The sequence below is a fragment of the Meleagris gallopavo genome, chromosome 17 (genome assembly GCF_000146605.3).
Source record: "Meleagris gallopavo isolate NT-WF06-2002-E0010 breed Aviagen turkey brand Nicholas breeding stock chromosome 17, Turkey_5.1, whole genome shotgun sequence".
Taxonomy (NCBI): domain Eukaryota; kingdom Metazoa; phylum Chordata; class Aves; order Galliformes; family Phasianidae; genus Meleagris; species Meleagris gallopavo.
Genome location: NC_015027.2, coordinates 12757175 through 12782815, shown reverse-complemented (window position 1 = coordinate 12782815; position 25641 = coordinate 12757175). Strand labels below are relative to the sequence as shown.

General features: G+C 45.7%; 1 protein-coding gene across 1 annotated transcript; it reads left to right on the top strand.

Moving 5' to 3' along the window:
- Positions 1 to 1164: 1164 nt before the first annotated feature.
- Positions 1165 to 24884, top strand: FBXW8 (F-box and WD repeat domain containing 8). The gene is made up of 7 exons (XM_031556040.1): positions 1165 to 1339; positions 7136 to 7332; positions 8332 to 8541; positions 17960 to 18087; positions 21440 to 21613; positions 23224 to 23340; positions 24029 to 24884. The coding sequence occupies exons 2-7, from the start codon at positions 7159 to 7161 to the stop codon at positions 24171 to 24173; spliced, it is 948 nt and encodes a 315-aa protein (XP_031411900.1). The 5' UTR covers positions 1165 to 1339; positions 7136 to 7158; the 3' UTR covers positions 24174 to 24884.
- Positions 24885 to 25641: the final 757 nt, after the last annotated feature.

Genomic DNA, 25641 nt, shown 5'->3' with positions numbered 1-25641 from the left:
TGTTGTACCAGTGTATGGCACTGGGTGACCTGGCCAGCATCATCTGAACCTTTGTTAAGCACCTTCCTTCACCTCCTTTGGTAACACATGCTTTCTTGTTGTCATCATAAATATGGGATATTCCTACCCTCTGGGGCTAAGAAGAATCTCTCTTGAAATGATTTTCCCCCCAAAAGCAGAATAGAACAAAGCTGGCAGAGCAGCAGCCTTCATTTCCAACAGAATCTGAGTTTCAGGTGTGACAGAGAAACACAGCTGAGACTGATTGTTGTCACAGTTCTGTTGTAACTTAGTTGTAAATAACTGTAGATCTGCTCCAAACTGACCATATTTTTGGTCAGTCGTATGGGGAGTTTCTTCTCAGTCTTGCCTGCAAGATGCTGGACTGATTTCTTTTTTCAATTAACAGTACTTTGTGGCACAGCAGAGGTGACACAGAACAGTTCTTGTGTTGTTGTGTTACAGCCTTCCTCCCACTGGATGTATTCAGTGTCATTTGAGAAGCTGATTCCTATTTTTTTTTTCTCTTTTGCAAACTGGTGTTACCAAAACATCAGAAAAACTACAGTGTAAGAGAGTCTTCTGCAAAGAAGGAAGCACTGCTCTAATTCTAAAGACAACACTTAATCCTGTGAATAAATTAATTAGTCTTCAGAGATGTAGGCAACTCTGATGTGTTGATGAGGCATTAGGAAGCTTATTTCTCTGAAGGGCGGCAGGTTGGATGGATGGATGCGTGTGAGTGCTTGTGTGTGTGTACATAAATACTCTGATTAAACAGCCTTTCTCTGGCACAACCACAACTGCACGTTTTTAAAGACCAAAAGGAAACAGATTGAAGTTTCACTGTGATGTAATTGACACTCATTGCTGATAATCTTATTTTTCCTGGAGCCCCGCTCCCCTTGCATTTTATCTGTAAAGCTAGCCCCGATAGTTGGTAACCCATGGTAGCTGAGTGGTGTTCCCAGAGCCCCACTTGCCTGTGTTAGTAGGCTTGCTGCTGCATTCAATAAATGGGAATAAAATGAACCAAGCTGGTGGGATTGCAGACATGGGGAGAATCCGTCTAGGAACTGTAAATGGCATCGAGTTTTCAGACCCTTCTCGTTCTTGCTCTGCTCCCTTGCAGCTACCTCTTTTCAGATGTTTTTGGAATGAATAAAAGCTTTCTTTTCCAGATACACGTCGGGGGAAGTGAGGTTGTGGGACACGCGCACCTGGGACTACACAGCCCCCATCCTGGAACCAGTGCAGGGTCCTGGTGATGCTGGACCTCAGCCACATGTCTCCTTTGTGAGGATAAACAGCTCTCTGGCTGTAGCAGCTTACGAGGACGGTAAGTAACCACAACTCTCCTCCCTATTTAGGAGAGGAAAAAAAAAAGCTTTATAAAAATGAAGCAGCTGTGCTCAGCTTTTTGTGTGCCCGTAATCCTGTATATACACACACGCACACTCTTGCTTTTATGTGAGAAAGTTGGCCAATAACCCTAAATGCATTAGGAGGCATTGGAACATAGCACCCATTAAAACTGATGTTTAATTCCTACTGGAACTGCTACACAAAGCTTGAGTGCCAGGCTGAAGTCCAGCCAAACTATCTTAAGCAAATAACTTGTTTTGCTATAAAAAATATTAAATATTCTTCCACTGCCATTCTCCTCTGTCCAAAGCTCCCTGAGGGTACTGTGGGGCTTTGTAATGGGAACAGTGGTAAACTTGCATGTCTGATCAGACTCTGTGCTCTCTTGTGCATCCGTGTGCTACACAGGGAATGTAGCTGAAGTATTGGTTTGCATTATTGAGTTTCATACTTTGATAAAAAGAAATGAAAACTGTGCCCTGATATTTAATGAAACTAATAAAATCCTGGTTTATATGCATTGTTTTAAGTGTACTTAAATATAATGGCTGTCCAGAGCCAGAGACCAACTGTGCATCTATTGGACATGGGAACAGCAATTAAAAAACCCAAGTTTGAACAGTGCTTGACACTTGGGGTCCTCAGTTGAAGAGCCCAGGCAGGACTCAGCTCCTGGCAGCTTTCTTCAGACTGTGTGATTTGGTACTTAAACTTCTCCTTGAGTGTGAAGGAAGAGGATGTTTCTGACAGTTTCTTTCTAAGTTAAGGAGTGCTGTATGTGTATTGTCTCTGATCCTGGCACTTTGCATGTGGAAGCAAAGCCAGAGATGGGTAATCCAAACAAAATGGCTAATCCTTTTATTTTATAAGTAAATTATATGCTTTGTATCTGAAAGTAAGTGTTAAGGATGATCAACATTTTTAGTGGTTTTTCTAGTCTGGATTGTGCTATTTCCATTTTCTGTGGCTAAAAATTATTGATAGGCAATGTTCTACGACAGCAGTGAGTCTGGTATTACAAAACATGAGTTATTTACTCAAGTCATAGGAAATTATAACAGTGATGGTTTTAACTGTTGACTTTTTTGTCCAGTGTGCCAAACAGTGAATATAGCAGAGGCTCTTTTGTTTGCTTTCTGGTCTCCCACTGACTAATCTAATAATCTTTCCAGGTTTTTTTCCTGTCAGATTCCTTGTTGTCGTCCCTGTGTGTGCTGTGACTGCACTAGTTTGCATAAAGCTCGGCGTCGTATTCTTTTGGGTAGAAATTTTAATGGGCTCTGTGATATGGCAGTTACTCTGATTTGAGAACCCTGGTCAGAATAGATTAGTTTCTATGTGAACAGGGAATTATAAATACTGTTTTTAGAAATGTTTACCAACTCGAATTCTGAAAGCACATATTTACAGTTTGATGGAGAGAATTATTTCAAACTTGGAAAGAGGAGGAGGGGTGGGGGGGAATGACTTTGAAGATAATGTGTTTGATTGTTCTTTGTTGTACTCTTCCAGCTCCCTTTTCTCTTTGTTTGTAAGTTTGACTAACAGAGAGAAACCATCTGCTAGTGTTGGAGGTAGTGCTGTCAGGCAGAGAGTCTAGACTTCTCTGTCGAATCCCTGGCTAGCAGACTTGTGCAGATAACATCAGTTTCTCCCAGTTCAACAGAGCTCACGCAGCGATGTCCTTGGCACCTGATCACAGGGAAGAGCTAACAGGCAGATCCTGCTCGCACCATGCCTGCCTCACAGCGCTGCTCTGCGCTTCAGCAGGAGAGAGCACTTCCCAAGGCACACGAGGTACAGCGAGGAAAGGCTGTCTTACCAGGATGCCTGCATCCAGAGTGAATTGCATCTGTGATGGCGCTAAAGAAAAATTGAATTGTGGCTTTCGGTGAATGTTTCCGACAGTGTCAGCCTCTGTGGAACAAGCTGCAAGGAGAGGGAAATGAGGGAAAAAAGTACAGGGAGAAAATGAAGTTCCTTCTGCTCGTGCCAGTGCTCAGTGGGGGTACTGCATGTACACCTGGGGCAATGGGACTTGGCAACTCGATCCACAGTTGTGATTTTTGAATTCCAACCCACTGGCCTCGTATTTCTTCTGCCTTGTTTCCTATTGTCAGCACTGGCAGCCCTCCAGTTTGATTTTACCACTAATTGTGTTGCACGTTACCGAACTGAAATGAATCAAATCAAAATGCTTTTCCTGGAGCATTAGATAAAGCAGGCGAGGGTTCTGGGTAATGAGCAGATGCTGCTAATGCAGGGACAGTCGGGGCCTTGCCAGGACTCCATCTGCTCCATGCTTGCCTGCCTTTGGCTGTGAGCCACAGCTTTGGGAAGCAGCGGTCTACTTTAGCCATCAGCCCTCCACCCTCCGGAGTCTCGTAGTTTGACTTGAAAACAGTGTGCTGCAACAAGAAAAGTGGTCGGGTGGTGGTTTTCTTGGTTTTAAATGCAGTGCTACATACTCGTGTAGGCATGGCAGGGTGATGCAGCACTGCTCCTGTTCACAGCAGCTCTTTAAGACCCATGGGGAGAGTTGGTGGCACTTCTCAAGTCGCACAGCAGCACCTTGGGGCAGAGGAGGGAGGGTGCTTTCTGCAAGGATTGGAAGTCGGCTCACTTCTTGGCAGCCTTTAGGAGGGGAATTTTGGCAGTGCTTTCTGGGACGGGGAATCTGTTGTCTTGTCCATTCTGGTGCCCTTAGCACTGCTTGCAGGCATTGTCCCTTCCGTGCCCTGCTTGCAGATACAGAAATGGAGTGATGTGGTGGGAGTCTTCCTCCAAGCACCACAGAGAGTTAGGCAAAAGGTACAGCAGGAGGCAGGCTGCCTCAAATTAAGGAGCGTTTTTTGGGTTTGGGGGTTGTTTTTTCTTTTGTTTGAGGTTTCTTTGTCTGTTCTTTAAACAAAGCATGTGTGTACATTTACATTTATTCCTCAGAGATGTGTACAGGTGTCTGTGGATGCATATCCCCGGGTTTGGCTCCATGGTGTGTGATTTCACCTCCAGGCCAGGGATGACTGCCTCCCAAGTCATGCAGCTGCTTTTGCAGGATGCCTTTGTGCTCCCAGATACGAAGGGCTGGACTGGAGGCTGCCACTATTACTGAGGAATGGTCCCAGCCCTCCTTTGTCACAGCAGGAGTGTATGCAGTGCTGCTGATTTTTGCTGAAATGGACTACAGTATGTCAGCAGTGCATTGTGTGAGGTATAATAGACCCATAGTTAAACGTGTTACCCAAATATCCTGCAACACAGAGTCAGTTGCGATAACTGGACCTTTCCCCAGACCACATTTCAGCAATATATTGGGTAAGTTACAAGCCTACAACCTGGGCTGAAGTGACAAATAGGAAGACCAGTAACGTCAAGTGTCTGCAATTGCACCATTTGCAGCAGCATCCTGCGCTTAACTCATTTCCTGAGCCAAGACAAAGCTCTGCAAAGTCCAAATTCCAGGAGTTATTGTTGGAGTTCACTTAATATAAACACAGTTGCCATGCAGATTTCAGCCTGCTGTGAAATTACTACGTATAACTTTGATTTAATGGCTTTCAGTACTAAAGGAAAAAGAAAACACGCATGTGCTTGCAGCCTTAACTTCACCTTAGCAAAGATTTCTGCTCTGGAAATGAAGTAGTAGTGAGTGCTGGAGACAGGAAGATAGACTATGTAAAGCAGTGATCTCATCTGCACTGGTAAATCTTAAGCCTAATTTTTTCTCTGTTGCCATACCGATATCTTCAACTGTAATGGTGATATTTTTGTGCTATTACACAAACGAGATTCAGTGTTGCAAAGAGTTGCATGCTAATAAATACATTTTGCTTTCTATGCGGTGAAAAGCAGAGTAGAGAATGCTGTTAAGTAGTGCTTCTAGAAATAGTAACAATTTTATCTATTGATAAATACAGTGGAGTGTTTGTTTTTCCAGTGTAGTAGTTGTTCATGTTGAAGTAGTGGCTCATCTCAATGAAATAAAGTGGTATTTCCTTTTGCATTCCATTTGAATTCTTTTCACTCCTTGTGTTGACTTGTGACCTTACAACTCAGTTGCTTCTTGGTAGCACTGAGGATATTTTCACACCATATTGTGCATCAGCTGCAAACACCCTATTGTGAAACTTTCAGGTGTTCAGTGGTCATCTCTGTTCAGAACATTTGGTAAAAAGCTGCATACCTGCCTTGAACAGATTGTTTTATTGCACACTGTGCTTCCACTGTCCTCTCATTTGAGATGCAGTGGCAGTGGATTTGCTGTCTGCTTTGGGGAGCAGACCCCTAAATGCCAGCTCTCCCTACAGCTCTGCGTGCATGCTGCAGGCCAGTGGTGGGTTGTTCAAAACCAGTTCAGTGGTTATTTACCTTTCAAGCAATTAACATAATTACCATTATGCTAAGAAGTAATTTTGGGAAGTTCTGCTCGCAGCCCTTACGACTCCATCGGGACAGTTTGAGTCGGGACTTATCTCTTTGATGGAAGCCTAATTGCAGTTTTGGCTTTGTGTGAACAAACAGAGGCGGCTAATTGTTTAGGCAAATAGCAGATTAATTTAAATATGCATCCCTAATAAAACAAAAATGGTCCCCATTATGGTGCACGTTCCCATGGCGAGGAATATAAATATTCAGTGGGAGTGCCATTAGACGGGGATCTTAAGGATTATCTGCATTATTTCACATTGGTAGCACTTTCCAGATACCAAATAATCTTTACAAAAGCAAACGTAAATCAATTTAAACTCATTTAGATACCATTTTGCTCTGTGCAGTTTCATTACCACACTCTTGCTTCACCTCCTCTGGGACACGGGAGGAGTGTTTGCAAACTGGCATCGGTGCCCGTCCGCAGCTGTCTGTCAGAGCTTTTATGTCTCCTTTTGAAGGAAGAGCTGTCATTAATCATTTCATCATTAATGGGCATACTCAAGTAGGAAGAAGGCTTCTCCTGCCCCGGTCCTCTTGTCATGTCTGAAGATTGCTTCTCTGTTAATTCAGTGCAAAGGTGGCCTGGGAGTCTCCAATTCTGTCTGGCCCTTCTCTGTAATACGCTCCTAATTGCTTCAGGCTGCTCTTATTCAGATTACTGCTTTAATGTACCGTGCTTTTAAATAGAGTATTGGTGATCTGTACAAGGAAAATCTGCAATTGCAAATGCATTTTCTCTTGACTTGCACTCCTGTATTCTTTGAGGTTTGCATTCTTTGGCTTTCTGAAAGCTTTGAACTCTGTTTTCCAGAGTGTCATTGTTCAGAGTTTTGCTGCTGCTTGCAAACTGGCTGCTAGGAATGGTGTTAATGTCCATGGCCTGACTGCTGTGTGTCAGAGCTTCGAGTTTTTCTTCCTCACTGTGTTCGTGTTACTTCAGTGTAAGTGGAAGAAGAAGAATTTAGGAATCACAGCTCCACAGAGTCATGAAGGTTGGAAAAAACCTCAAAGATCATCAAGTCCAATCATCGGAGGTTTAGGTCCAGTCTTCTCCAAGTGTAGAAGGAGAGAAGTCAAGCAGTCTTCCTCAAGGCAGATACCAGAGTTACCTGAAAACTAAGCCTGGCAGTTGCAGAGAGCAGCACGGCCTGTACCCATCATTTTGGGAAGTTCCTTCTGAACCTCTGAGCTGAAATTCTGGTCCCACGCTCTGGAGTCTCTTTTCTGTATACATACATACATACCGTTTTTGTTAGAATGTTTATAAACTTGCACCTTTAGATGATCTTACAAGATTTTCTTAGATTCCCACGTGTGTTTGCTTTGTGTTTGTGTGCAGGTACTGTGAGTGTTTGGAGCCTGATGATAGGGCGCGAGCCAATCCATCGCTACCAGCATAACCAGAGGATACAGGCTTTAGCTCTGGGTTCCAGGGGTGCAACAGTAGCAACAGCATCTGGCTTTGAGGTCAAGGTGGAAAGCCCTGATGACAGGGGATTCTGGCAAACTACAGGAACATTCGAAATCCAGAAATTGGTGAGTCTCCAGATCGCCCAGCTTCATTCCAGGAGCTCCTGATCTACTAATTATTTTTGGTACGGTTAAGAGGGATCTTTTAAAAATCTTACAGGAGTGTTGTGTGAGCTAGATAACGGCATTGTCGGAGAGAGGCAGTGATTCTGTAGCAGGTTAATGGATGAACCTTTCATTAGTGAAGAGCAAGGGTGCCGTGCTGGCTTAAGCTACAAGTGAAAATGAACAGAAGTCCATATGGTGCAGGAGGTTGGCTGTTATCAATTATTTTTTTTTTGTCAACATTAAGCTAAGTTGGCTCATCGTGTAAATCAGTTTTCTCGCATAGAGTTGGAGCTAAAACTCGAGGTCTCATTCCAGATCAATGCTATCTGATTAATTCAGAGGCAGGATATTGCAGACGAGCTAATAGTATCGCTTGTGAAGCTGTAACTAGTTGTGCAGCTCCTTCAGGTTGCACCTTCTGTCACTGAACTTTTGTGGCTGTTTTAATTAAAAACCAAAAGCGATCCCATTCTCTGAAGTTTTATTATGGCTCAGTGTGTCAACCCTTTTTGAAATGGGGAAGGAATTGTGTAAGAAAAAATGGAGCCTTGCAACTTTTCTTTTGCAGGAAATCAGCTGCGCAGCTAATGGGCATGAAGTCGATTTAAACCATTCCTGATTCATCCCCTCTTTCAAATCTGTCAGTCCTACAGTACTTAAAAATAGACAAAATCCCCAAGCATTTAAGGAATGTTCCTGGTAACAGTGTTAAAACCACACTCTCTCCCTTGTAGTTGGATCCATGCTGTCTGTAAGCTACGTTCCATCATAGGAGCTAAATTTGCAGATATTCTGAAGTAAAGTTGATGCTCAGACTTCATCTGAAAGTAATTTGTAACTGGGATGATTCAAGATCACGGGTAACCTGTGCATCAGTAGCTTGTTCAGTTTAACATATCGCAGCAATGGTTTAAAACAGTTTTTGTCTGCAATAAAAATGAAGTCTGCTCTTTTTAGGTGAACTTCCTTCATCTGGTTCCAGAGGTCTGGGACAGTCCGGTGGCAGTAGCAGCTGCAGAAGATGTTGTGTATCTGCTGAAAGGAGAAGACCCTGGGAAAATCCTTCATTCTGTCTATGGTCAGCCTGTCACATGTCTTGATGTCTCTGCTCACGAAGCAGCCTTTGGGGTCAAAGGCTTTGGCTGGATACTGAATGAGCCCAACCAGGTATTTAATGCTTTCTGTCACATTTTTGCACTTGTTTCATGAAAAAATTCTGCTAAGGATCATTTTTCTCTCTACTACTGAGCTTTTTTTTGGCGGGGAGAGGGGGGTTGGCAGTAGATGGAAGACACTTTTAAGTGTAGTAATGTGTTGCTAATTTCTAACAGTAAGCTGGAGGGGTTACTGTTCAGCTACCTGGGTTCTCTGTGTAAATGCTTTGCATTCTCTGCTCCTCAGTCCCAGCTGTATGCTGCACCAGTGGTCCTCTAGGGGGAACTAGTCTCAAAAAAAACAAAACCAAGAAGAAAACAATCCAAAACCAGAAAAAAATGAAATAAACAACCTCCCCAAACAAAGAAACAAAAAATACACATACACTGTCCAGCCTCTGTGGTGAGGACATCCTGAGCAGTGTGCCGAGCCCTGCACGTGCTCGTGTGCAGTTCTGGGAGGAGGCTTTTTTCAGTGTGTGCACTTGAGTGTTTGAGCTGAGTTACTTCTAAACCACTGAGAGTGATGTTGCTGCTGCATTAGAGGAAGCTCCATGCTGGTCGTAGGTTTGAAGCCTCTGTGACCCAGTCAGATATTTCATCAGCACATCTTAACGGCGCCAAGGTAGATGAAAACTGCTCTCGTTTGGTAACTGATAAAGACTCATGGCTGAGGCACTGTTTTAATGCAGCTGTTCTCAAACTTCTCTGCTTGCAGGATGGGCTGTTATAGGGCTCTTGCATCCCAAAAGGTTACAGAAAGACCTGTATATCTTTCTGGCTCAGAAACCTGCTCCTGGGTGCAGCCCCTCCACTGTGGTGCACCTCTCCAGGGCAGGGAGCAGGCTGCAGGCAGACCTCCTGCCAGTTGCTTTGAGAAGTGTTTCTGTCCCTTTTCTGCATCTTGCCTAACTTGCCCATTGCTTAAATCTGTTATGTTTGTGGTTGTGCTGCAGCACACAATGGGCCATCAGCTGAGTGGAAGAGGAATGCCTGGGCAGGTAGAGGTTAATATCCAGAAGGTAGGAGCTGTGGTCTCTACAAGAGCAGTGTTTTCTTTGGCAAGTGACTGAAACAGGAAGGCTTTATTTATTTAGGACTACTTTGTTAGGGATCAATCTCTCCACCTGCATCTAGTTCCCCACAAAATTCACGTTCCCAGGGGAAATGCAGAGCCCACCATAAGCACCTCTAGGGCTGGGAGGTGCTGCGAGGCCGTGCCATCTTTCTTAATTCCTTTGCTGTCCTAATCCAATTCTTTTCCCCACAGAGGCGGGAGGTTAGAAGGTAAAACTGCCTCGTTTGCATGACACTGGCGATCATCTTTGTGCCTCATAAGGAAGCAGAGAAATCTCCATAGCCACGGAGCATGGCTGGGTACAGCTGGACACATCTCCTTTAGCCCTGCAGTGCTTGGTGGCAGCTTGCACATCAGCCCACATCCTAATCAGGAGATGGGGCTGCTGCTGCCCAGACGGCCGGGCCGTGCTTGACAAGGACACGTGCTTGGCATTGCTGCAGCAGCTGACATCACACCGGAAATTAATTACTAATGTCTCTGATGATAATTGCTCACCTCTCGCAGACGTGAAGGGACTTTGCATTGGTTGATTACGCCGGTCATGAGTTGACAATCTGTCTTGAGGAGAGCTTTTGATCTCCAAAACCTGCTCGTGGAGAATTCCAACCCCATTTGCTGCTGGCTGTGTTGCTGTGGTAGAAAAGCTGTTGCCTCTCTGTTTGGGTTTTCTTTGTTTCTTCTGAGGGTTTTTTTTTCTTGTTGAGTGTCGGCGCATGAGCCTAACATTACTGAGTGGTAACCTGCTTTCTGAAGGCAGCGCAGGCAGGGAAATCGTTTCTGTCCCTCTTTTTTTTTTTAACCGTTGTCTAATTTTAACCAAATCTGACAGCAGAGCAGAGATCTGAGGCATACATTTTGTAGGCACTTTTATGTTGGAAAGGAGAAAAACATCAAATCCGCAGCATAGGCTTACCTCTTGTTAGATGATAGACATCCGTGCAGGGGAAGGGAGGAACAGAAATGCTTCGTCTGTGGGAGAAAGTTCACCTCCCACCTCAGTAAGCATCTGTCAGCCTGAGGATGGTGCGTATTGAAAGTTATCCGAGTGCTCCTCAAACCCTTTTTTTTTTTTTTTGAACCACTGAGCTAACAGGAATTTCTTTATTAAGGGATGTTTCAGCTGTATTAAAGTACAGTGTATTGTTTTCCTGAAGTACCAAATCCAAACACTGAGGCCTCTGTTCCCCCCTTGGCTTATGGGTGGGTAACAGTACAGACAGGTGATGTCCTGCAGGCTGGTGTTGCACAGGCAGCACAGTGCCCCATGTCGTGCTGCTGGGAGAGCTCTGCTGTTCACCTGTTTGCACACTGTGTGTGAAACTATTTTCTAACTCCACAGGCATCCACAGTTTTAATCTAGAGGTAGTTCTGGTGCTTTTCATGCCTGGATATCTGAACTGGGCAGTAAGGATTAACTCTCTGATCAGATTTCTGGTGCAGTATCTCACTGATGGAGTGAAGCTTTTCTTATACTTTGTATATTGATAAGCTTCCCTGCATGGAACTTCCACCAAGTAAGTCTGGACTCCCATGACAAGCCCACATGAGCTCTGTCCTGCCTGTGAGTTAGTTCAGTGAGATGTCTAGGTGCTTTACTCTCCTGATGGAGAAGAACAAAACACCCCCCCAGAAAAAAAGAAAACAAAAACCACTCAACTTTCTCCTGCATTTAAATCTTAGTTGAAGTCATTTCATGTTTTCAGCAATTCTTGTTAATTGCCTTCTATCATCGTGGCAGGATTTTATTTTTACACAACCTTCACCATTATTTCAGACCGGATGGGTGAGGGTGGGAGGAGGGCAGCGTGGCTTCAGGGCCCCCATGTCACAGGCAGAAGGGAGGTGTGCTGAGAGCAGTGCCCTGGGAGCTGTTTGTTCTGCTGGCATGTTTTCATCTGCTCTGAGCTGATGATTGGCTTGTGCTGTGATGGATGCTGCCCAATATCACCTGTCTCTTCTCATCAGCCACGGAAATGCTGCCTCTGTGCACCTGTATTTAACATTTCTGCAGAGTTCTTCAGCTGCCTGCTAACGTCAGTTTACCTGAACTGGAGTTATGTGAATAATAAAAAAAAAAAGAAATCAGAAGTTGTAAAATAATCCTGTCAATTGAATCTTGTAGTTTAGTTTCCCTTGGATGGTGTTTTTAGGTCACAGATATTCCATGTAAACCTTTACATCTTTACCTTCTTCTAACTGAATTCCTTTTCTTTGGGCACCAGTGATGTCGTGTGGTCTCTTCTGCTGTCATAATGTCTCCAGTTCTGGAGATTTCAGTTTTCTTTGAGTGCTTTTCAGTTTTCTTAGCCAGCACAAATCCTGTCAGCACTTTCAATTGCGCTCATCTTTCCAAACTCTTGTCCTCAGTTGCTGAGGACTGAAGGGGACAGCAGGGATGTGCCCACCAGTCAGGCACGTGAGGAGCACAGCCCTGCTGAGAGCAGTTTTCTTTGCCTAAATTTTGCAGGTTATATCACTTAACCTCTGTCTCACTGAAAAGTAACAATAATCCATCTTGGTTTCTCTTTGCTTGGAAATGACCAAGAATCATTTTGCAGCTTGACAAATAAAGCTCTTTTCTCCTGGCTAATGTTAATGACATTCAGGTTGGGTTTTTTTTTCCCATTCACACATCAATGTGAATACCTCAAAATTGGCACAGCTTCTTTGGCGGCGATTGTCTCTGCTTTTGAAAACAGAGCTGCTGGGATGTGCCATGTTTATTCCAGGTGCTAATCTATGAAACCAAAGCCATTCATTCAGTTTTTAAGAACAACTTTGCCTTCCCTTCACCTGCCCTCTCCTTGGCTTAGGGAAGGAGTGCTTCCGGGCTGGTGCTTGTGTCGTGGTGGGTGGCGACTTGACTTTCGTCTCCGGATACCTGAACTCTTACATCAGTCTTCAGCCACGAGTTAAATGAGCCCAGTACTCTCACCGCAGGTCCTCGCAGACATCTGTCAGCACCACAAACCCATCGGGTCTGGCAAAGCACTGGAGCTGGCAGTCTGTGCCCGGGATGTGTCCAGTGCTGGAGCAGCAGCAGGGGTTGCAGGTGCATTGGCAGAGCTGCCTTCCTGGGGTTTGTGCACTGTCTGGGCAATGCTTGGCTCTGCCTCTTGCCGCCAGCATGCAGCCTTACTTGTGACTCCAGTCAAAGGAAAACTTACAAGGAAGAGCTGTCCTGTGCTTGTCTTTAGCTTTGTGTGTAACTTGGTGGCAGCTGTGGCTGTTTGGAGGAGCAGGCGGCGTGTTTGGCTGGCAGCTGGGCTGGGTTTGCTGCAGACTCATTTTTGTAATTCTCTGTGCAGGTCTTGAAGCATTGCTGAAGGCTGCTTGCTGCAGCTAAGTGCACGTGAAATAAGAGTTCCTGCTTGCCAGCAGAAAGTCACCTTTAGGATGGCATGAAAGTCAATTTTCCACATGCTCGGAGAAATGTTGTTACCAGCTTCACACAATGACTTATATCTGGCAAGAACTTGCAAAATAGTCTCTCTGGCTGATTGTCAAAAATTACATCATATTGGAGTAAACTGCTTTTAAATCAAGCATCCATTATTCATGTATATTAACTGCTTTTTTAATTTTTTTTTCTTCCTGGCTGTTTTGTGTATGATTTACTCTTTTTCTTTCTCTCTGATTGTCTGTCTGTCTCCCTCATCTGCTCCTTTTAAATCTTAGCTCATCTTTAAATTTATGGAGCCAGCACACTTATCTCTGTGTGCAAGTACCAACATGCTGACCTTGCATTTGTTAGCAGGCAGATTTTGTTGTTGCTGTTGCAGTGTTACGTGCCGTGTTTACAGTAGGCAATGCAACACATTTGCAGTAGGAAACTGCGCCTCTGAGGCTTGTGAACCTTGAATATTTTTTTTCTGCATCCCTTTAGAAATAGAATTCCAACTTGCAGCCGTGTGCTGTACTTAATTTGATGGCTTTTTTCACAAATGCATATGGCATAGCCCTGTCACTTCTCTGCGTATTCTCTGAATGGAACGGTTTTAACCTGAGCAAAAGCCAGATCCCTTCTTATCCATTGTGGACTTGGAATGTCACATCCCCACCTCTTGCTGGTAATATTTATGTGTATTCAGGCAGTGTTCCCTTGGGTTGGCACGGGGATGGGCAGGAGGAAAGGAGGCAAAACGAAATCCTAAAATAAATGTAGACAGTTTTGGACTTCTTGTTTTGATCCTCTGCTTACTGCTCTCCACAGTTAGAAACCTCCATCCAGGCAGTTACTGAGACAGCAGTCCTTGAAGGCATCCTGTGTTACTCAGTAAGGGCTAAGATGTAGGCTTTGGGAGCACGGCTTTACAACGTGCTTTTTCCTAGCTAAATCATCAAAATAAAAATGAAGTGTACTATATATAAAGAGTTCTTCCCCCCCACTCCAAGAGGCAGTGCGTTTACCAGCCCAGAGCTGCAGTGACTCAGGACAAGAAGCAGAAGCGTGGTCGCAGGGGAAGCACACAGTTGCACAAGGCAGCTTTCTGCTGGCCTGCAGCCAGGACAGTGGGCTGAACACCCCTGCTCTTGCTGAAAATACCACAGGCTCTTTGATAACAAGTGCTCGGGGATTTGTTGTTTTAATGTTCCATCCAAAAAAGACATCTCCAACTACACAGGATCCCGAAACACCTGCCGAGGTATTGGACATGCATGGAAGAGTTCCATCAGCAGCATTTCCTTCAGTGCCTTGGTTTTTCTTGGAAGTATCTCAACCAGAGTGCACAGAGTATGCTTGACCTCACTTAGCTGCAAGATGTAACGAAGCTCAGAGCTTAGCTATCCTGGCTGCAGGGACTTTGTGAATTAATGTAGCCTTCTTTCTTCAGTTCTTGGACAGCATTTAAAGAGAGCTTCCTATACCCACCGATGTGCAGCTCCTGGAGTGCAGCAAGCTTTCCTTTCTTCCTCTGCCCACCAGTTTGCCAGTTGCTCAGTCCATCCATCCGAGGACGGTGGCCACAGGTTGAGAGTTGCCCAACTCGGGCAGTAAGGAGGGAAATTAGTCTAATGCACTGCCTTAACAAAAGAGAGTATGAGCATGAATAATTAATACCACCAGTCTGTGGCAATCGGATAAAATGAAGTCCCATTTGCTCAGCCTTATTAAAAGAGAGAGAGAGAGAAGGAGAGATGGTAAAGGTCGTTAAGGGACTTGTAACATGGAAAGAATCGCCTCTGAGATGGATAATGTGTTTTCTAATCTCTGTGGTCTTTAACTAAACATAATGGTAAAGGTACTCTAGCTATTTCTGGCTTGTTGAATTATTAAGCATTCTGGGAGATTGCTTGGCTCTCATCCAATAACTTAGACTTTTTCATTTGAACAATGTTAATAGGTAGCGCTTTTTATTTTGTGCATTAGATCCTGATACATCTGCACAGAGTATTTAATGCTTTTCCTCCCCTGTGCCCCAGAAGTCCCATGGGGGCAGGGATGCTCGTTAGTGTGCTATCCCAGGGTACTTCATTTCACACCCAAGTGCTCTTGGTTTGCTTACCTTCAGGTCTGTGACTATTAGGTCACTGATCTTGGGTGGCCATTATAGGATTATAAATGTCTTTGAAAGGGTAATCCCTTTGCAGTGTGCATTATAGGATTATAAACCTCCTAAAGATCTTATGCTTTATCTGCCCTTTAACATACAGGCCCTTATTTCAAGTCCCTATTGACCAGGTATTTCACTCTTTCTCCTTGGCCTTTTTAAAGAAAATCCTTGTTGCTGAGATGCTAGAGAAGAGCTCATCAGAGATGTTCTAGCATCTTCAAAATTGTTATCAGTATGCTTTTAAACCTCTGTATCCAAGAAGTTATTCAGACCTCAGAACGCATTCTGTGCTCCTTTTGTTTCTTTACCTACCAGTTTGTCAGAGCAAGGTTTTGAAGTTCATTTGCAGACCAGGACAGAAGTTCAGCTGGAAGCTGGGTGAAAATCACAGGAAAGCACCTTCCTACCAAGTGGTAGGGCTAGTTGGCTAGAAATGCTCATCTGCATGATAAACGTTTGTAAAAAGCAATCTTTCAAAGACTGGAGACTGACATGAGAGGAGGAGGAATTGAGGAAGCATAAAACAAAAGCTTTTATAGCAGCTTTGTGGATCTGAAACATTATTTCTACGGATTCTAATAGATGGAAACATTTTGGAAGTGATGGGCAGCTTAGGTGAGGAGAAACCAATCATTTTTCATTTGGGGCTGCATGTAGGAGAGTATCACAGGTCTAAAGCTGGGACTGCAAGCAGGAAAGGATGGAACATTTGCTCAGATTTTAAGCAGCACAACTTCAAATGCTACGTGCAGGCAGTTCTTCTTTATGGTCTTTCATGGTCATCACTGTTCAAGTGTGCATCAGATGTTGATAGGAAAGACAGAAGTGCTGGTCGTTTAGGTAAATTAATAGGCTATGGATGTTCATGGTAAGTGGTATTCCCAGGGGACTTGGGAGAGAGCAGCGTTTGGCCCTTCCTCTCCAGAGCTGTAAGGCAGAGCTGGCAGGGGCAGCTTGCAGGGCACGCACTGGGAGCTGCAGTGTGTTGCTGTTGACCCCATCGTCTATCATTTGTACGCTGAGTTCAGCAGTGTGTTGACTTTGTATTTTTCCAACAAAACCTCCCAAAGAGAAATTTGGTTGCAAAGCGGAGATGTTAATTTTCTTTGCACTGAGAATTCTGCAAAGTGCCTTTGCCAGAATGTTATTCACCCTAACTTTGGTTAAGGAGGTGTTGGCAGCAGTTCTGTGCGTGTTGTTTTTTATCTTGATGACAAACACTTTCAGTTTGTAGCAGCTACCTTATTGGAATGGAAGTTTACATTATTTTTAGCAGCCTTCAAGTCTCCCTGCAAAGGCAGAGTCTCTTATTGTACAGAGATACAGTGAAATTGCTTTGGTTTCTTGTTTTGGTCTTAGGGATGAAAAAACACATGCTAGAAATGGTATTTGTGGCAAGCAATTTGTACGGCACTACACTGCAGGGAGAGGGAACTGGTTAGGAGATGATAAATGTAAGTGACTGAGTGTGTTGGGTGTGAGTGTCTTCATTCTAGTAGAGAACTTGATAATTTATGTGGATGAAACTCTGCGTTTCTTTTAACTGGAAGAAATGGGGGCAGGAGAAAGCCTGCAACATCTTTGCTTTATTCCTAGAGGTCTGGAGACATCCATCACAGAATGATCTCCTGCTCTCTTAATTCAACCTCTCAGATGCATCTTAAAATTGCACAGTGAGGGAGTGAGAGGGCAGACAGCATCACGTCACTGCTCTGCTGAACGTTGAAATAATATGCACTGACAGTGTAATATTTCTTGAACCGTGTGAGGATGTAATCAGAAAAGCACAAGGTGAGAATGTTCACGTGGCATTGACATAGCCACGCTGGTATTGCCATGGAAACCATAAGGGTTGGTTGTTTTTCTGGTATTTTAAGTAGTGTTTCTCTTTTCACGGTCATAGATGATTATTTTTATTGAACGAGTCAATTAAAGGGGCCTCACCATGAAATGCAGTAATTTTTTGGGGTCCGTGTTAAACTGAGAACTTCACTAAGCTTCACCGGACTTTGCCCAGTACGTTTTGCTGGATCTAAAAATACTTCCTCCCTTTCATGGAAAGGCCCAAACAGATAAACCTCATCTGGCCCCACAGGAGAGACTGAACATAATTGAACTGATTGCTGTGCAGCAGAGAGGAGGGTGAGCAGAAGGGAAACGACTCGTACCTCTATTCAGTCCTCGGCGGCGGCGTCCTGGATGTAGCCTAACATCAGAGCTGTTGTTATTCCTTTCCCATCTGAGCTGCCACTTCAGATGCACAATTTCTCTTCATCTGCACAAAGCCGATCGCAGGGCCTGTCAGCACTGAGTCAGTGCACTTCTGCTCTTCAGTTTTTGCTCTGTTTGATGGAATCTTTCTGCACAGTCCATCTGTCTGAACCTTCCAAGTGCTGACTCTGCTTCCTTTTGCTATTCTTTCAAACATGCAAGTTGAAAAGCAAGCCATGTGATTTCTTTACCCGTGTAAACCCATAAAAACTGACCTGGAGAAAATCAGTGTGGCTTTATGGACTGCCTGAGACCTCTGCCTGCCTTACATGGGTTGCAGAGAGCCTTCACCCCAGCTGTGCCGTGGGTTCCATTGTGAAACTTTGATTTTCTTTTTTTCTTTTTTGAATGTGTGTTTCTGTCCTTCTTGACAGGGAGTGCCTGTATGTTGGCTGCGATAGAACAGTGAGAAACGAGTCCTGCAAAGCATCTCTGATGGTGGTAACTCCGCTCTGCTTCCCACTGCAGCAAAAGGTAGCTGTGCTCACGCTGCATTTAACCAGTGTTTGTTCTGTTTCTGCCAGATTCTTCTTTACAACCTGGAAACGAGTCAGTGTCTAAAGAAGCTAGGCAACTCCATGGGTGACTTTACATGCGTCAACCTCCAGGACAGTCCTCCAAACATGCTCGTTACAGGCAATAAAGACAGAAGGTAGGTACTACCAAGAGCTGTAACCCTTTTCCAATTAGCTTACTTCCTGTCCTGCTGTCCTACATCTGGACCTGCTAGAATTTGTTTCTCCTCTAATGTTTCAAACGCAGCCAGCGTGAACTTCAGGAACAAAATATTAGGTAATAGTTGGACGTGGCTGCCAGTTTGCTTTGTTTCAGAAAGCTCCATGGGAAGACTTTCTTTTTAAGCCATTTGGTGGACGCAGTTGGTGTACAGCCCAGCGAGACCACTTGGAATATCTTCCACTTCCCCGCCACCACCCGCAAAATTAGTTTGGCATTTAAAAGCTCACTTTCTGATATTAAAACAATAACCTAAGGGATGAATCATGTAGGATGAGATGGGTCTGTCTGCCAAGTGATGTCAAGAGTGTATTTCGGAGCACTGTGATGTCCCTCAGGTGACAAAAAAAAAAAAGAGGAGAGACTTTCATATGAACAGATTCCAACTTCTATTTAGCTGATTAGCAGCTTTCTCTTTAACTCCTTGGCTTGGGGAGCAGGATTTTCCCTGCACAATATCTGGTGCCAGGAATGGACGCGCTGGGAACAGTCAGCGCGAAAGGATTAAAGTGCTTAAAAGGACCCTTTGAGTCCAATTTTTAGGTTTTCTTTTTTGGCTAGTTACGTGCAGGGTCTGATCCAGTGCACCAAAGGAGATGTGGGATGGCGAGGAGCCAGTCTCTAATGGCTCCTGGTTCCTTCCCTCCTCCTTTCTGCGCTGGGCACCAGGCTGCAGGTGGTGCTCTGGTGTGGATGTGGGTATCAGCTTGTAAGGCGGGTGCTTCCCTCTGCCAAATCCCAGCCCTCCATCCTGCCAGCACAGCAGCTTGCAAAAATGATTATTTTGTCAAACAGCATTTTTTTTTCCCCCCTCTCTCAGTGAATAGGCAGCGGAAGCAAACCTCACACTTCTTCAGCACAGGGGTAAAGGAAATATCTGAAGTTTGACATGTGTAATTGAATCCTTGGGAGTTTGCTTTTTTTCCTCTAAAAGCATATAATTGATTTTCCAAAGCACCCTGGTAAAACTACCTGCAATTTTAATCTTTCCCACAGTGATGAGAGAGCAGATAAAGTTAATAGCTCCTAAGTGAGATTAAAATGTACTCCCTTTATACCAAAGTAAATGTCCTGGCCTTTCCCCTAAAGAAAGCTTTTCAGCTGTATTTAGCTCAAGCACCGGCTGAGTTCAGGGGTTGGCCATCACTAAACCAACAAGACGTGAGGAATCAATAGCCCAGCAAATAAGTTTGGCATCCAGGAGACGGAACCACGTGTATCTCAAAGGTCAGTTCTTCACAGGGTGCTGCCTGAAAGGTGCTAACACGTGTTGGGCATCCACAGGAGGGCTGGGGCCGGGACTGCCTAGCTGTGTATGGACTGAGCCCCTCAGTGGGGCCTTGCCACACCACCTCTGGGAAAATGTCTTGCTGGAATTAAATGCAGCACTTGGAAAATGTTTCTCCTGAAGTGCTGCTGAATGATTTGATTACATAGCCGTGCTTCACACCAGTGCAAGATCTGATAACAGGGAGTGTTTGCTAATGCACTGCAGCCTCGTTGGTATCTAAGACAGTGATTAGCATGGGGAGAGCAAGCGTGGCAAGCCCAGTGTATGCTACTGCTGAAAAGTGTGGAACCAAACATGTGTTCTGTCTTCTCCCAAAGGCAACTACTGCTCAAGCAATGGAACAGGAGAGTCACAGCCTTTCACAAGAGCACCTTCCTTACAGCTCCCTTCAACTGGGATGAATCCGATGTGCTCCCACTGAGCCCAGCTGTTGAGGCAGGAGATGGAGGGCAGTGCCAGGTCTGCATTAGAGCACATTAGAGCATCACATTAGATTTGCAAAATGCTCTTTTTTTTTTTTTTATAAGCGCATCTAAGCAACTCATGTGACTCTAATTCTTCCAAGGGTGTGCCAGAATGGACACCTGCCTGAAACCTGGACCCTTGCTAATGAAATAACCAGGACACATCTTGGTTTCCAACTGTGCTTACCAAATAGAAGAAGCTTTGATTGTCATACAGAACACGTGCAGCAAGACAGGGAGAGTGCTGAGTGTGAGCACTTCCAAAATACCCCATCCTTACCCAAAGCACAGCTCTTATGTGTAGCCAAAGGTTCTCTCTGCTGGAGCTGGAGAAAGCAAGAAGTCCTTTCCACCAACAGCAACTGTTTGGGGGGGGATTTTCCTGGGGGTGAGTGCAGAGCCACACAAAGCGTGCTCCTCGCTCTGTTCCAGCGTGTTTCTCTGCATGTCAGATGGATGTTGCTCAGTTGGAGTTTTGGACTGTTCTGCAGCCTTTTATTTCAGTTGCTGAAATGTGTTATTTGTAAAATCCTATGATGCAGTCTCCGTGTGAGAAAGGAAAGGGAAAGACTTGCCACACCATTAAGGTCATGGCAAGAGTGTGGAACAGAATACAGCTAATGTGTTGGAACAAGTGTGTTTTGGCCTTTTTTTGAATTAATGTGTACCTGATGGCTTCATTCTTGATAGCCTTCAGCTGGGAGGAACTTTCTCTGGCTGCTTTTCAGCTGAGATCAGTGTTTCCCCTTACTTCTGTTTTCACTCACTGCATTTTATCTCTTTTGCTGTATCTTAATCTTGACACGTAAGGATGAGGAAACATCCTCCTTTGTGGCATATACTAGATGTGAAAAATAACACCATTAGCTTTAACTGTTTTTCTAGACCTGTTGCACAACTTGAGGTCCTCTCCTCTTTTTCTAAAGTTCTTCATTAATCATAGCCTCTCTTCAGACTGCTCATTGAGTACTTTTTGAGAATCAGGTGTACCTGAAAGCTGCCCAAAGTCACAGTATAGAGAGACTGTTTATATATATATATATGTAAACTTTTGAGAAGAGGTACTGGTTGCTGGTGCTTGAGGATAGCTTTGTTTCAGTATTGATGTACTCAATAATAACTCTAGCATAGAAACTTGTGATCCCCTTGATTTTTCTTTTGGATTTCTACACATTTAGTCCTCTGTCTTCATAGAAACAGTTTATCTTTTCTGAGCCCTTAGTGGACGTGGGATGGTACCAAGGGATGTTGGTGGTTATGCCGAGTGCACGGCCTTTATTCCTCACAGCATTTCTCACAAGTCAGGGGCACAGGCACAGATGATCTTCCTCCAAATTTCATTTCCATCACCTGTGACTTGCCAAGAGACAGTGAGATCCTGCATGGTGCAAGAAGTCTCCATCAAAACCATCCGTGTCACTGTCCCAGATGTACTGTCACAGCCTAAAATGTGCGCGTGCTCTCAGGAGCTGTGGAGCTGCTTTCATCCCACTTCTTGCTTTGCTCTCCCTTAGGGTCCGAGTGTACGACCTGCGCAGGAGCGAAGCGCTGTGCTCCCTGTATGCCCACCGCCTGGGGGTGTCTGCAGTGCAGATGGACGACTGGAAGATCGTCAGTGGGGGAGAAGATGGGTTGGTGTGTGTGTGGGACCAGCGGATGGGCACCAAGCTCTGGGAGATGCATGCCAGGTAACTGTGCGTGTGCTTCTGTGCACCACTAGCTCACGTAGGCTTTTCGCTTCTCACAGTGCTTTGCTCAGGGTAGGGGAGAATGGATGCTTCTTCCACCCCTGGATTTCCTGCGGACTTCAGTTAGCATCTCCCCGCCCCATCCATCAATACTGACCTTACCAAACCTTGGGCTTCAAGTGCTGTCCTGCTGGCTGTTGTCCCCGCTGTGACCGGTTCTCTTTATTTGCCACACGTCCTGCAGTACCTGTGCCTCTGTTCTGCTCCTCCACGTTTCCCTTAGCAGCAACAAGCAAAGCCAGATTGGTGTTTAAACACACAGACATTGATAGGAAAGTAACAGTTTGTACTGAAAGCACAAAATGTGCAGTGCTGAAGGAGCTGAAAGTACAAGCTGAGATCAGGATCCTGGAGCTGACAGAAGGCTTCTATTTGCCATATCACCATTTTCTGATTGAGGCAAAAACTCCCAGGGAGTTTGCTTTGTCTGAATAAAGACATGAAGGATTTAGCCACAAGTAAGCCCAAATCATAGAATCGTGGAATCACAGGATGGCCTGGGTTGAAAAGGACCACAATGCTCATCTAGTTCCAACCCCCTGCTGTGTTTAGGGTCACCAACCAGCAGACCAGGCTGCCCAGAGCCACATCCAGCTGGCCTTGAATGCCTGCAGGGATGGGGCATCCACAGCCTCCTTGGGCAACTTGTTCCAGTTGATGCACTGTTCTCAGTAAAATGAACAGATACATCCCAAATACATGCTGATATTATTTTATTAATGCTTCTCCCCCCCCCCGAGGTGATGTGAGATATTTACAGTCAGAGAAGTTCAAGTGGGAGTTGTCATTAATTAATAGCAGCTATCTCCTTCTCTTTTGACCCTGTGAATTATAAAGCCCAATGTGATGCAGTCAGTGCATTAAGGACAATACTGCATTGATTATCCTCTGGGGCAGCACTAATGAGCATGCCAAGAAGGAGGGCAGGCAGTGCAGATCTGCTGAGCTCTGAGGTGGAGGGGGAGACGTACTCAAAGTGAAACCATGAGGTTAAATACTGTTTAATCTATATAGGACTTGCAAAGGAACGCCTCAGTCAAAAAGGCTGAAGGTGTTACCCATGTCTGTAATCCGTGCTGTGAATGGAAGGCAAGGGCAGAAGCAGGGGAGAGGACAGGAGAAAGGTCAGGGTCGTGGGGATGAGCAGTCTTTACCTGCTGTTACCCTGCTTGGTTCAACGTTAGTTGATTCACCAGCTAGGGGGAAGGAAAGCCCAGCCCTCTTCACAAGTGCTGCGTGGTGTATCTCCGCATCAGCCCTCACTTTGGAGAGGGCAGTGGGGGCCCTGGCTGCGCTGCTCCCTTTGGATGCACCCAGCTCCTCCCTGGGGCCGTACAGCAGCACAGCTGCCAAACTGGGATGGTGCTCTGGCACCACGTGCATTCCAGCAGCAGTCCGCTAGATGGTGATAAAGGCTGCGTTCATCCAGCTCGGCCAGGCAGAGAGGAGCCAAAGGTGCAGCTTCCCCAGCTTCCCAACCCCTGGCTAGAGAGGGGGCACTGAGCTGGATGAGTTCTTATTTAATGCTGTGCCTGGGGTTTGTTTTTCAGGCATCCAGTGCGCTATGTGTGGTTTAATTCTCACAGCCTCATCACTGCCAACATCCCTGATGAGAAAACTCCCCGAGGTGCCAGCATCATGGACGACGACCTCACTGCACACCGCAGGTGAGTGCAGCTCTGAGGGCTGGGATCTGCAGCACAGCATTACACTGCCTTTAAAAATGGCTCCATGTGCACTTGAGTCATCATCCAGAGCACAAACAGAGACAAAGCGTGTTTGCCAAAAAACATAGAAGTCTTTCAAAAGTGTTGATGAATTTTAGCTCTCTGTGTACTTCTGAGCACAGAAGAAAAAGCGTTTCTTGATTAAGGTGGTGAATATAAAGGCCTCTGAAGCAAGACAGAGAATGCAGTCTTTCCCTTGCTTTAAATATTAGTGATGATGTCTCCTCCTGAAGAAGAACTGCTGGTACTTAAGCTCCAGATTTGGGTATTTATGGACGTTAGCATGTCTGATGGAACTATCAAACTACGGTGTGCTTACCTTCTCCCACTCCAGTGGGTGAGCAGTGTTCCAGCAGATGACAGCTACATCTCTGAACCTGTCTGTAAGGCAATGCAGTGTGTGATGGCAGAGGTTGGTGGGGTCCCTGCAGGGAGGCAGGAGAGAGGCAGAAGGGAATCTTCTCCTCTTGCATCTGCACAAACAGCCCCAGTGCAGAAAGGACAAGCTTTGATGTTCGTCTTCTGAGGCACTGAATGTTGGACCTTTCAGGCAGTCTCTGACAGTTATCCCTGCTGAAGTACGCAGTTCAGTTACAGTGCTGTGCTGTCTCGGATGTGTTTCATACAGGCATCGTGGAATCATCTATGCCTACGAGTTCTCTGTGGACCAGCTGGCTGTAGAGAGCGTCCTCCCCATCTGCCGCTCTTCCTACGACGAGGTGATGGGTTACAACTACAACATCAGCCTTGCAGTGCCCTACGATCACATCTAGGTAACTCACCTGGCTCAGCACTCTGCCACATGAGAGGCCGAGGGCAAAAGGGCGATTCAGAGGGGCTGAGCACCAGCAGGACTTGTTGGCTGCAGGTGCGTGGGGAGCACTGAGCTTTAGCTGAAAACGTGGGGCTGTGAACTACAGCAGAGCAGGGCTGCCCTCCCCTTCTTATTGCTAGAACGTGTTGTGCAAATGTCCAGAGATCCTCTGCAGAGGAACAGGGAGACTGAAGGATGAGGGGGAACTGTGCACTTCGATGTGAACAGAAGCGTTCTGTCCTGCTGCTTGTGGGAGGAATGCTGCAGATCCCATCCTGGCCGAGGGCATGGGCTGCTCGGGGGGCAGGAATCCTGATGGCAAACTGCTGAGATGGGAGAGAGCAGCAAGGAGGGCACGGCCTGCAGGTGCCTCTCCTGGGGCAGGAAAAATGGGATTTGGAGAAAGCACCTTGCTGAGCCCATGTGTCTGGCATTGCTTTCCTTATAATGAGCTGCTCACTGTTCTTTGAGTGCATCAGGATGTGTCTAGAAACAGGCACGGGCACTGAAGATGATGGAGAGAGGAGAGGCTGATGGGGAGGTGAATGTTGGCCGTGTCCAGCCTGGATGACTGGAAACCCACAGCAAGTCACACACATCAAAACGGTTTTAAAACGAATTATTTTTTTAATTCTCTACAATTCTAAATTAAATGTTTTCTGATTCTATATGTGTATGTGTGTGGTTTGTGGCTTTTGTTCCCGAGTCTGTTGGGGTGAACGGATCCCCATGCACTGAAACCGCAGCCCATCACATCTCAGGTCAGCCACGAGGCACTCTCCATGCTGAGCACTCTAGCAGCACCAGAGGCTGTCCCCAGCTGGCAGGGACTTGGGCTGCTGACTGTCCTTGCTGCAGAGCTACATGTTGCTTTAGTGAAGCAGAGGGACCAACTGGCTGCAGTGTGTTGGTGACTGCACTGACGTTGCAGAGAAGCAGCCGGGCTGAATTTGGATGAAAGCGGTCCAGCAAGTGATAGCTGTTAGGGCACAGTAAGTTCTTGGGTTGCTCGAGCCCTGTGGCTGAGCACAGAGCTGCTGTCTACGTTCTGCTCACCTCGGGGCTGTCGCCCCCTGCCTTGTCTCACTCTCAATGCCCTTGGCTCGTTAGGAGGCTGACCTTCCTTATCTCGGACTCATTATCTCGGGGCAGCTTTGTTCTTTCTCCATCTGCCTCTGCAAGCAGCAGATAAGTTGCCTCATGCCAGTGCATGTCAGGACCTTTTCCGGGCAGCCACTTCCCCTCTCTTTCTGCACTGTGGTGACAAGGACACGTCCGTCCCTCTGTGCTGTGCCCTGACAGCTGCAGCAGTCACTGTGCTGTTAGAAAATGGAGCAGTGGGACTGGTGGTCCTGGACTTGTTGGGGACCAACCCCTGCGGTCTTTGGAGGATGTGGGATCCCCTCCAGTGGAGAAGGATTCCCCAT

What these genes read in the sequence shown, in the direction of transcription:
- FBXW8 (XM_031556040.1), top strand. Translation starts at nt 7,159, where the DNA reads ATGATAGGGCGCGAGCCAATCCATCGCTACCAGCATAACCAGAGGATA. An exon ending in CATTCGAAATCCAGAAATTG is followed by an intron (nt 7,333 to 8,331) that starts GTGAGTCTCCAG and finishes TGCTCTTTTTAG; the next exon opens with GTGAACTTCCTTCATCTGGT. An exon ending in CTCTGGGAGATGCATGCCAG is followed by an intron (nt 21,614 to 23,223) that starts GTAACTGTGCGT and finishes TTTGTTTTTCAG; the next exon opens with GCATCCAGTGCGCTATGTGT.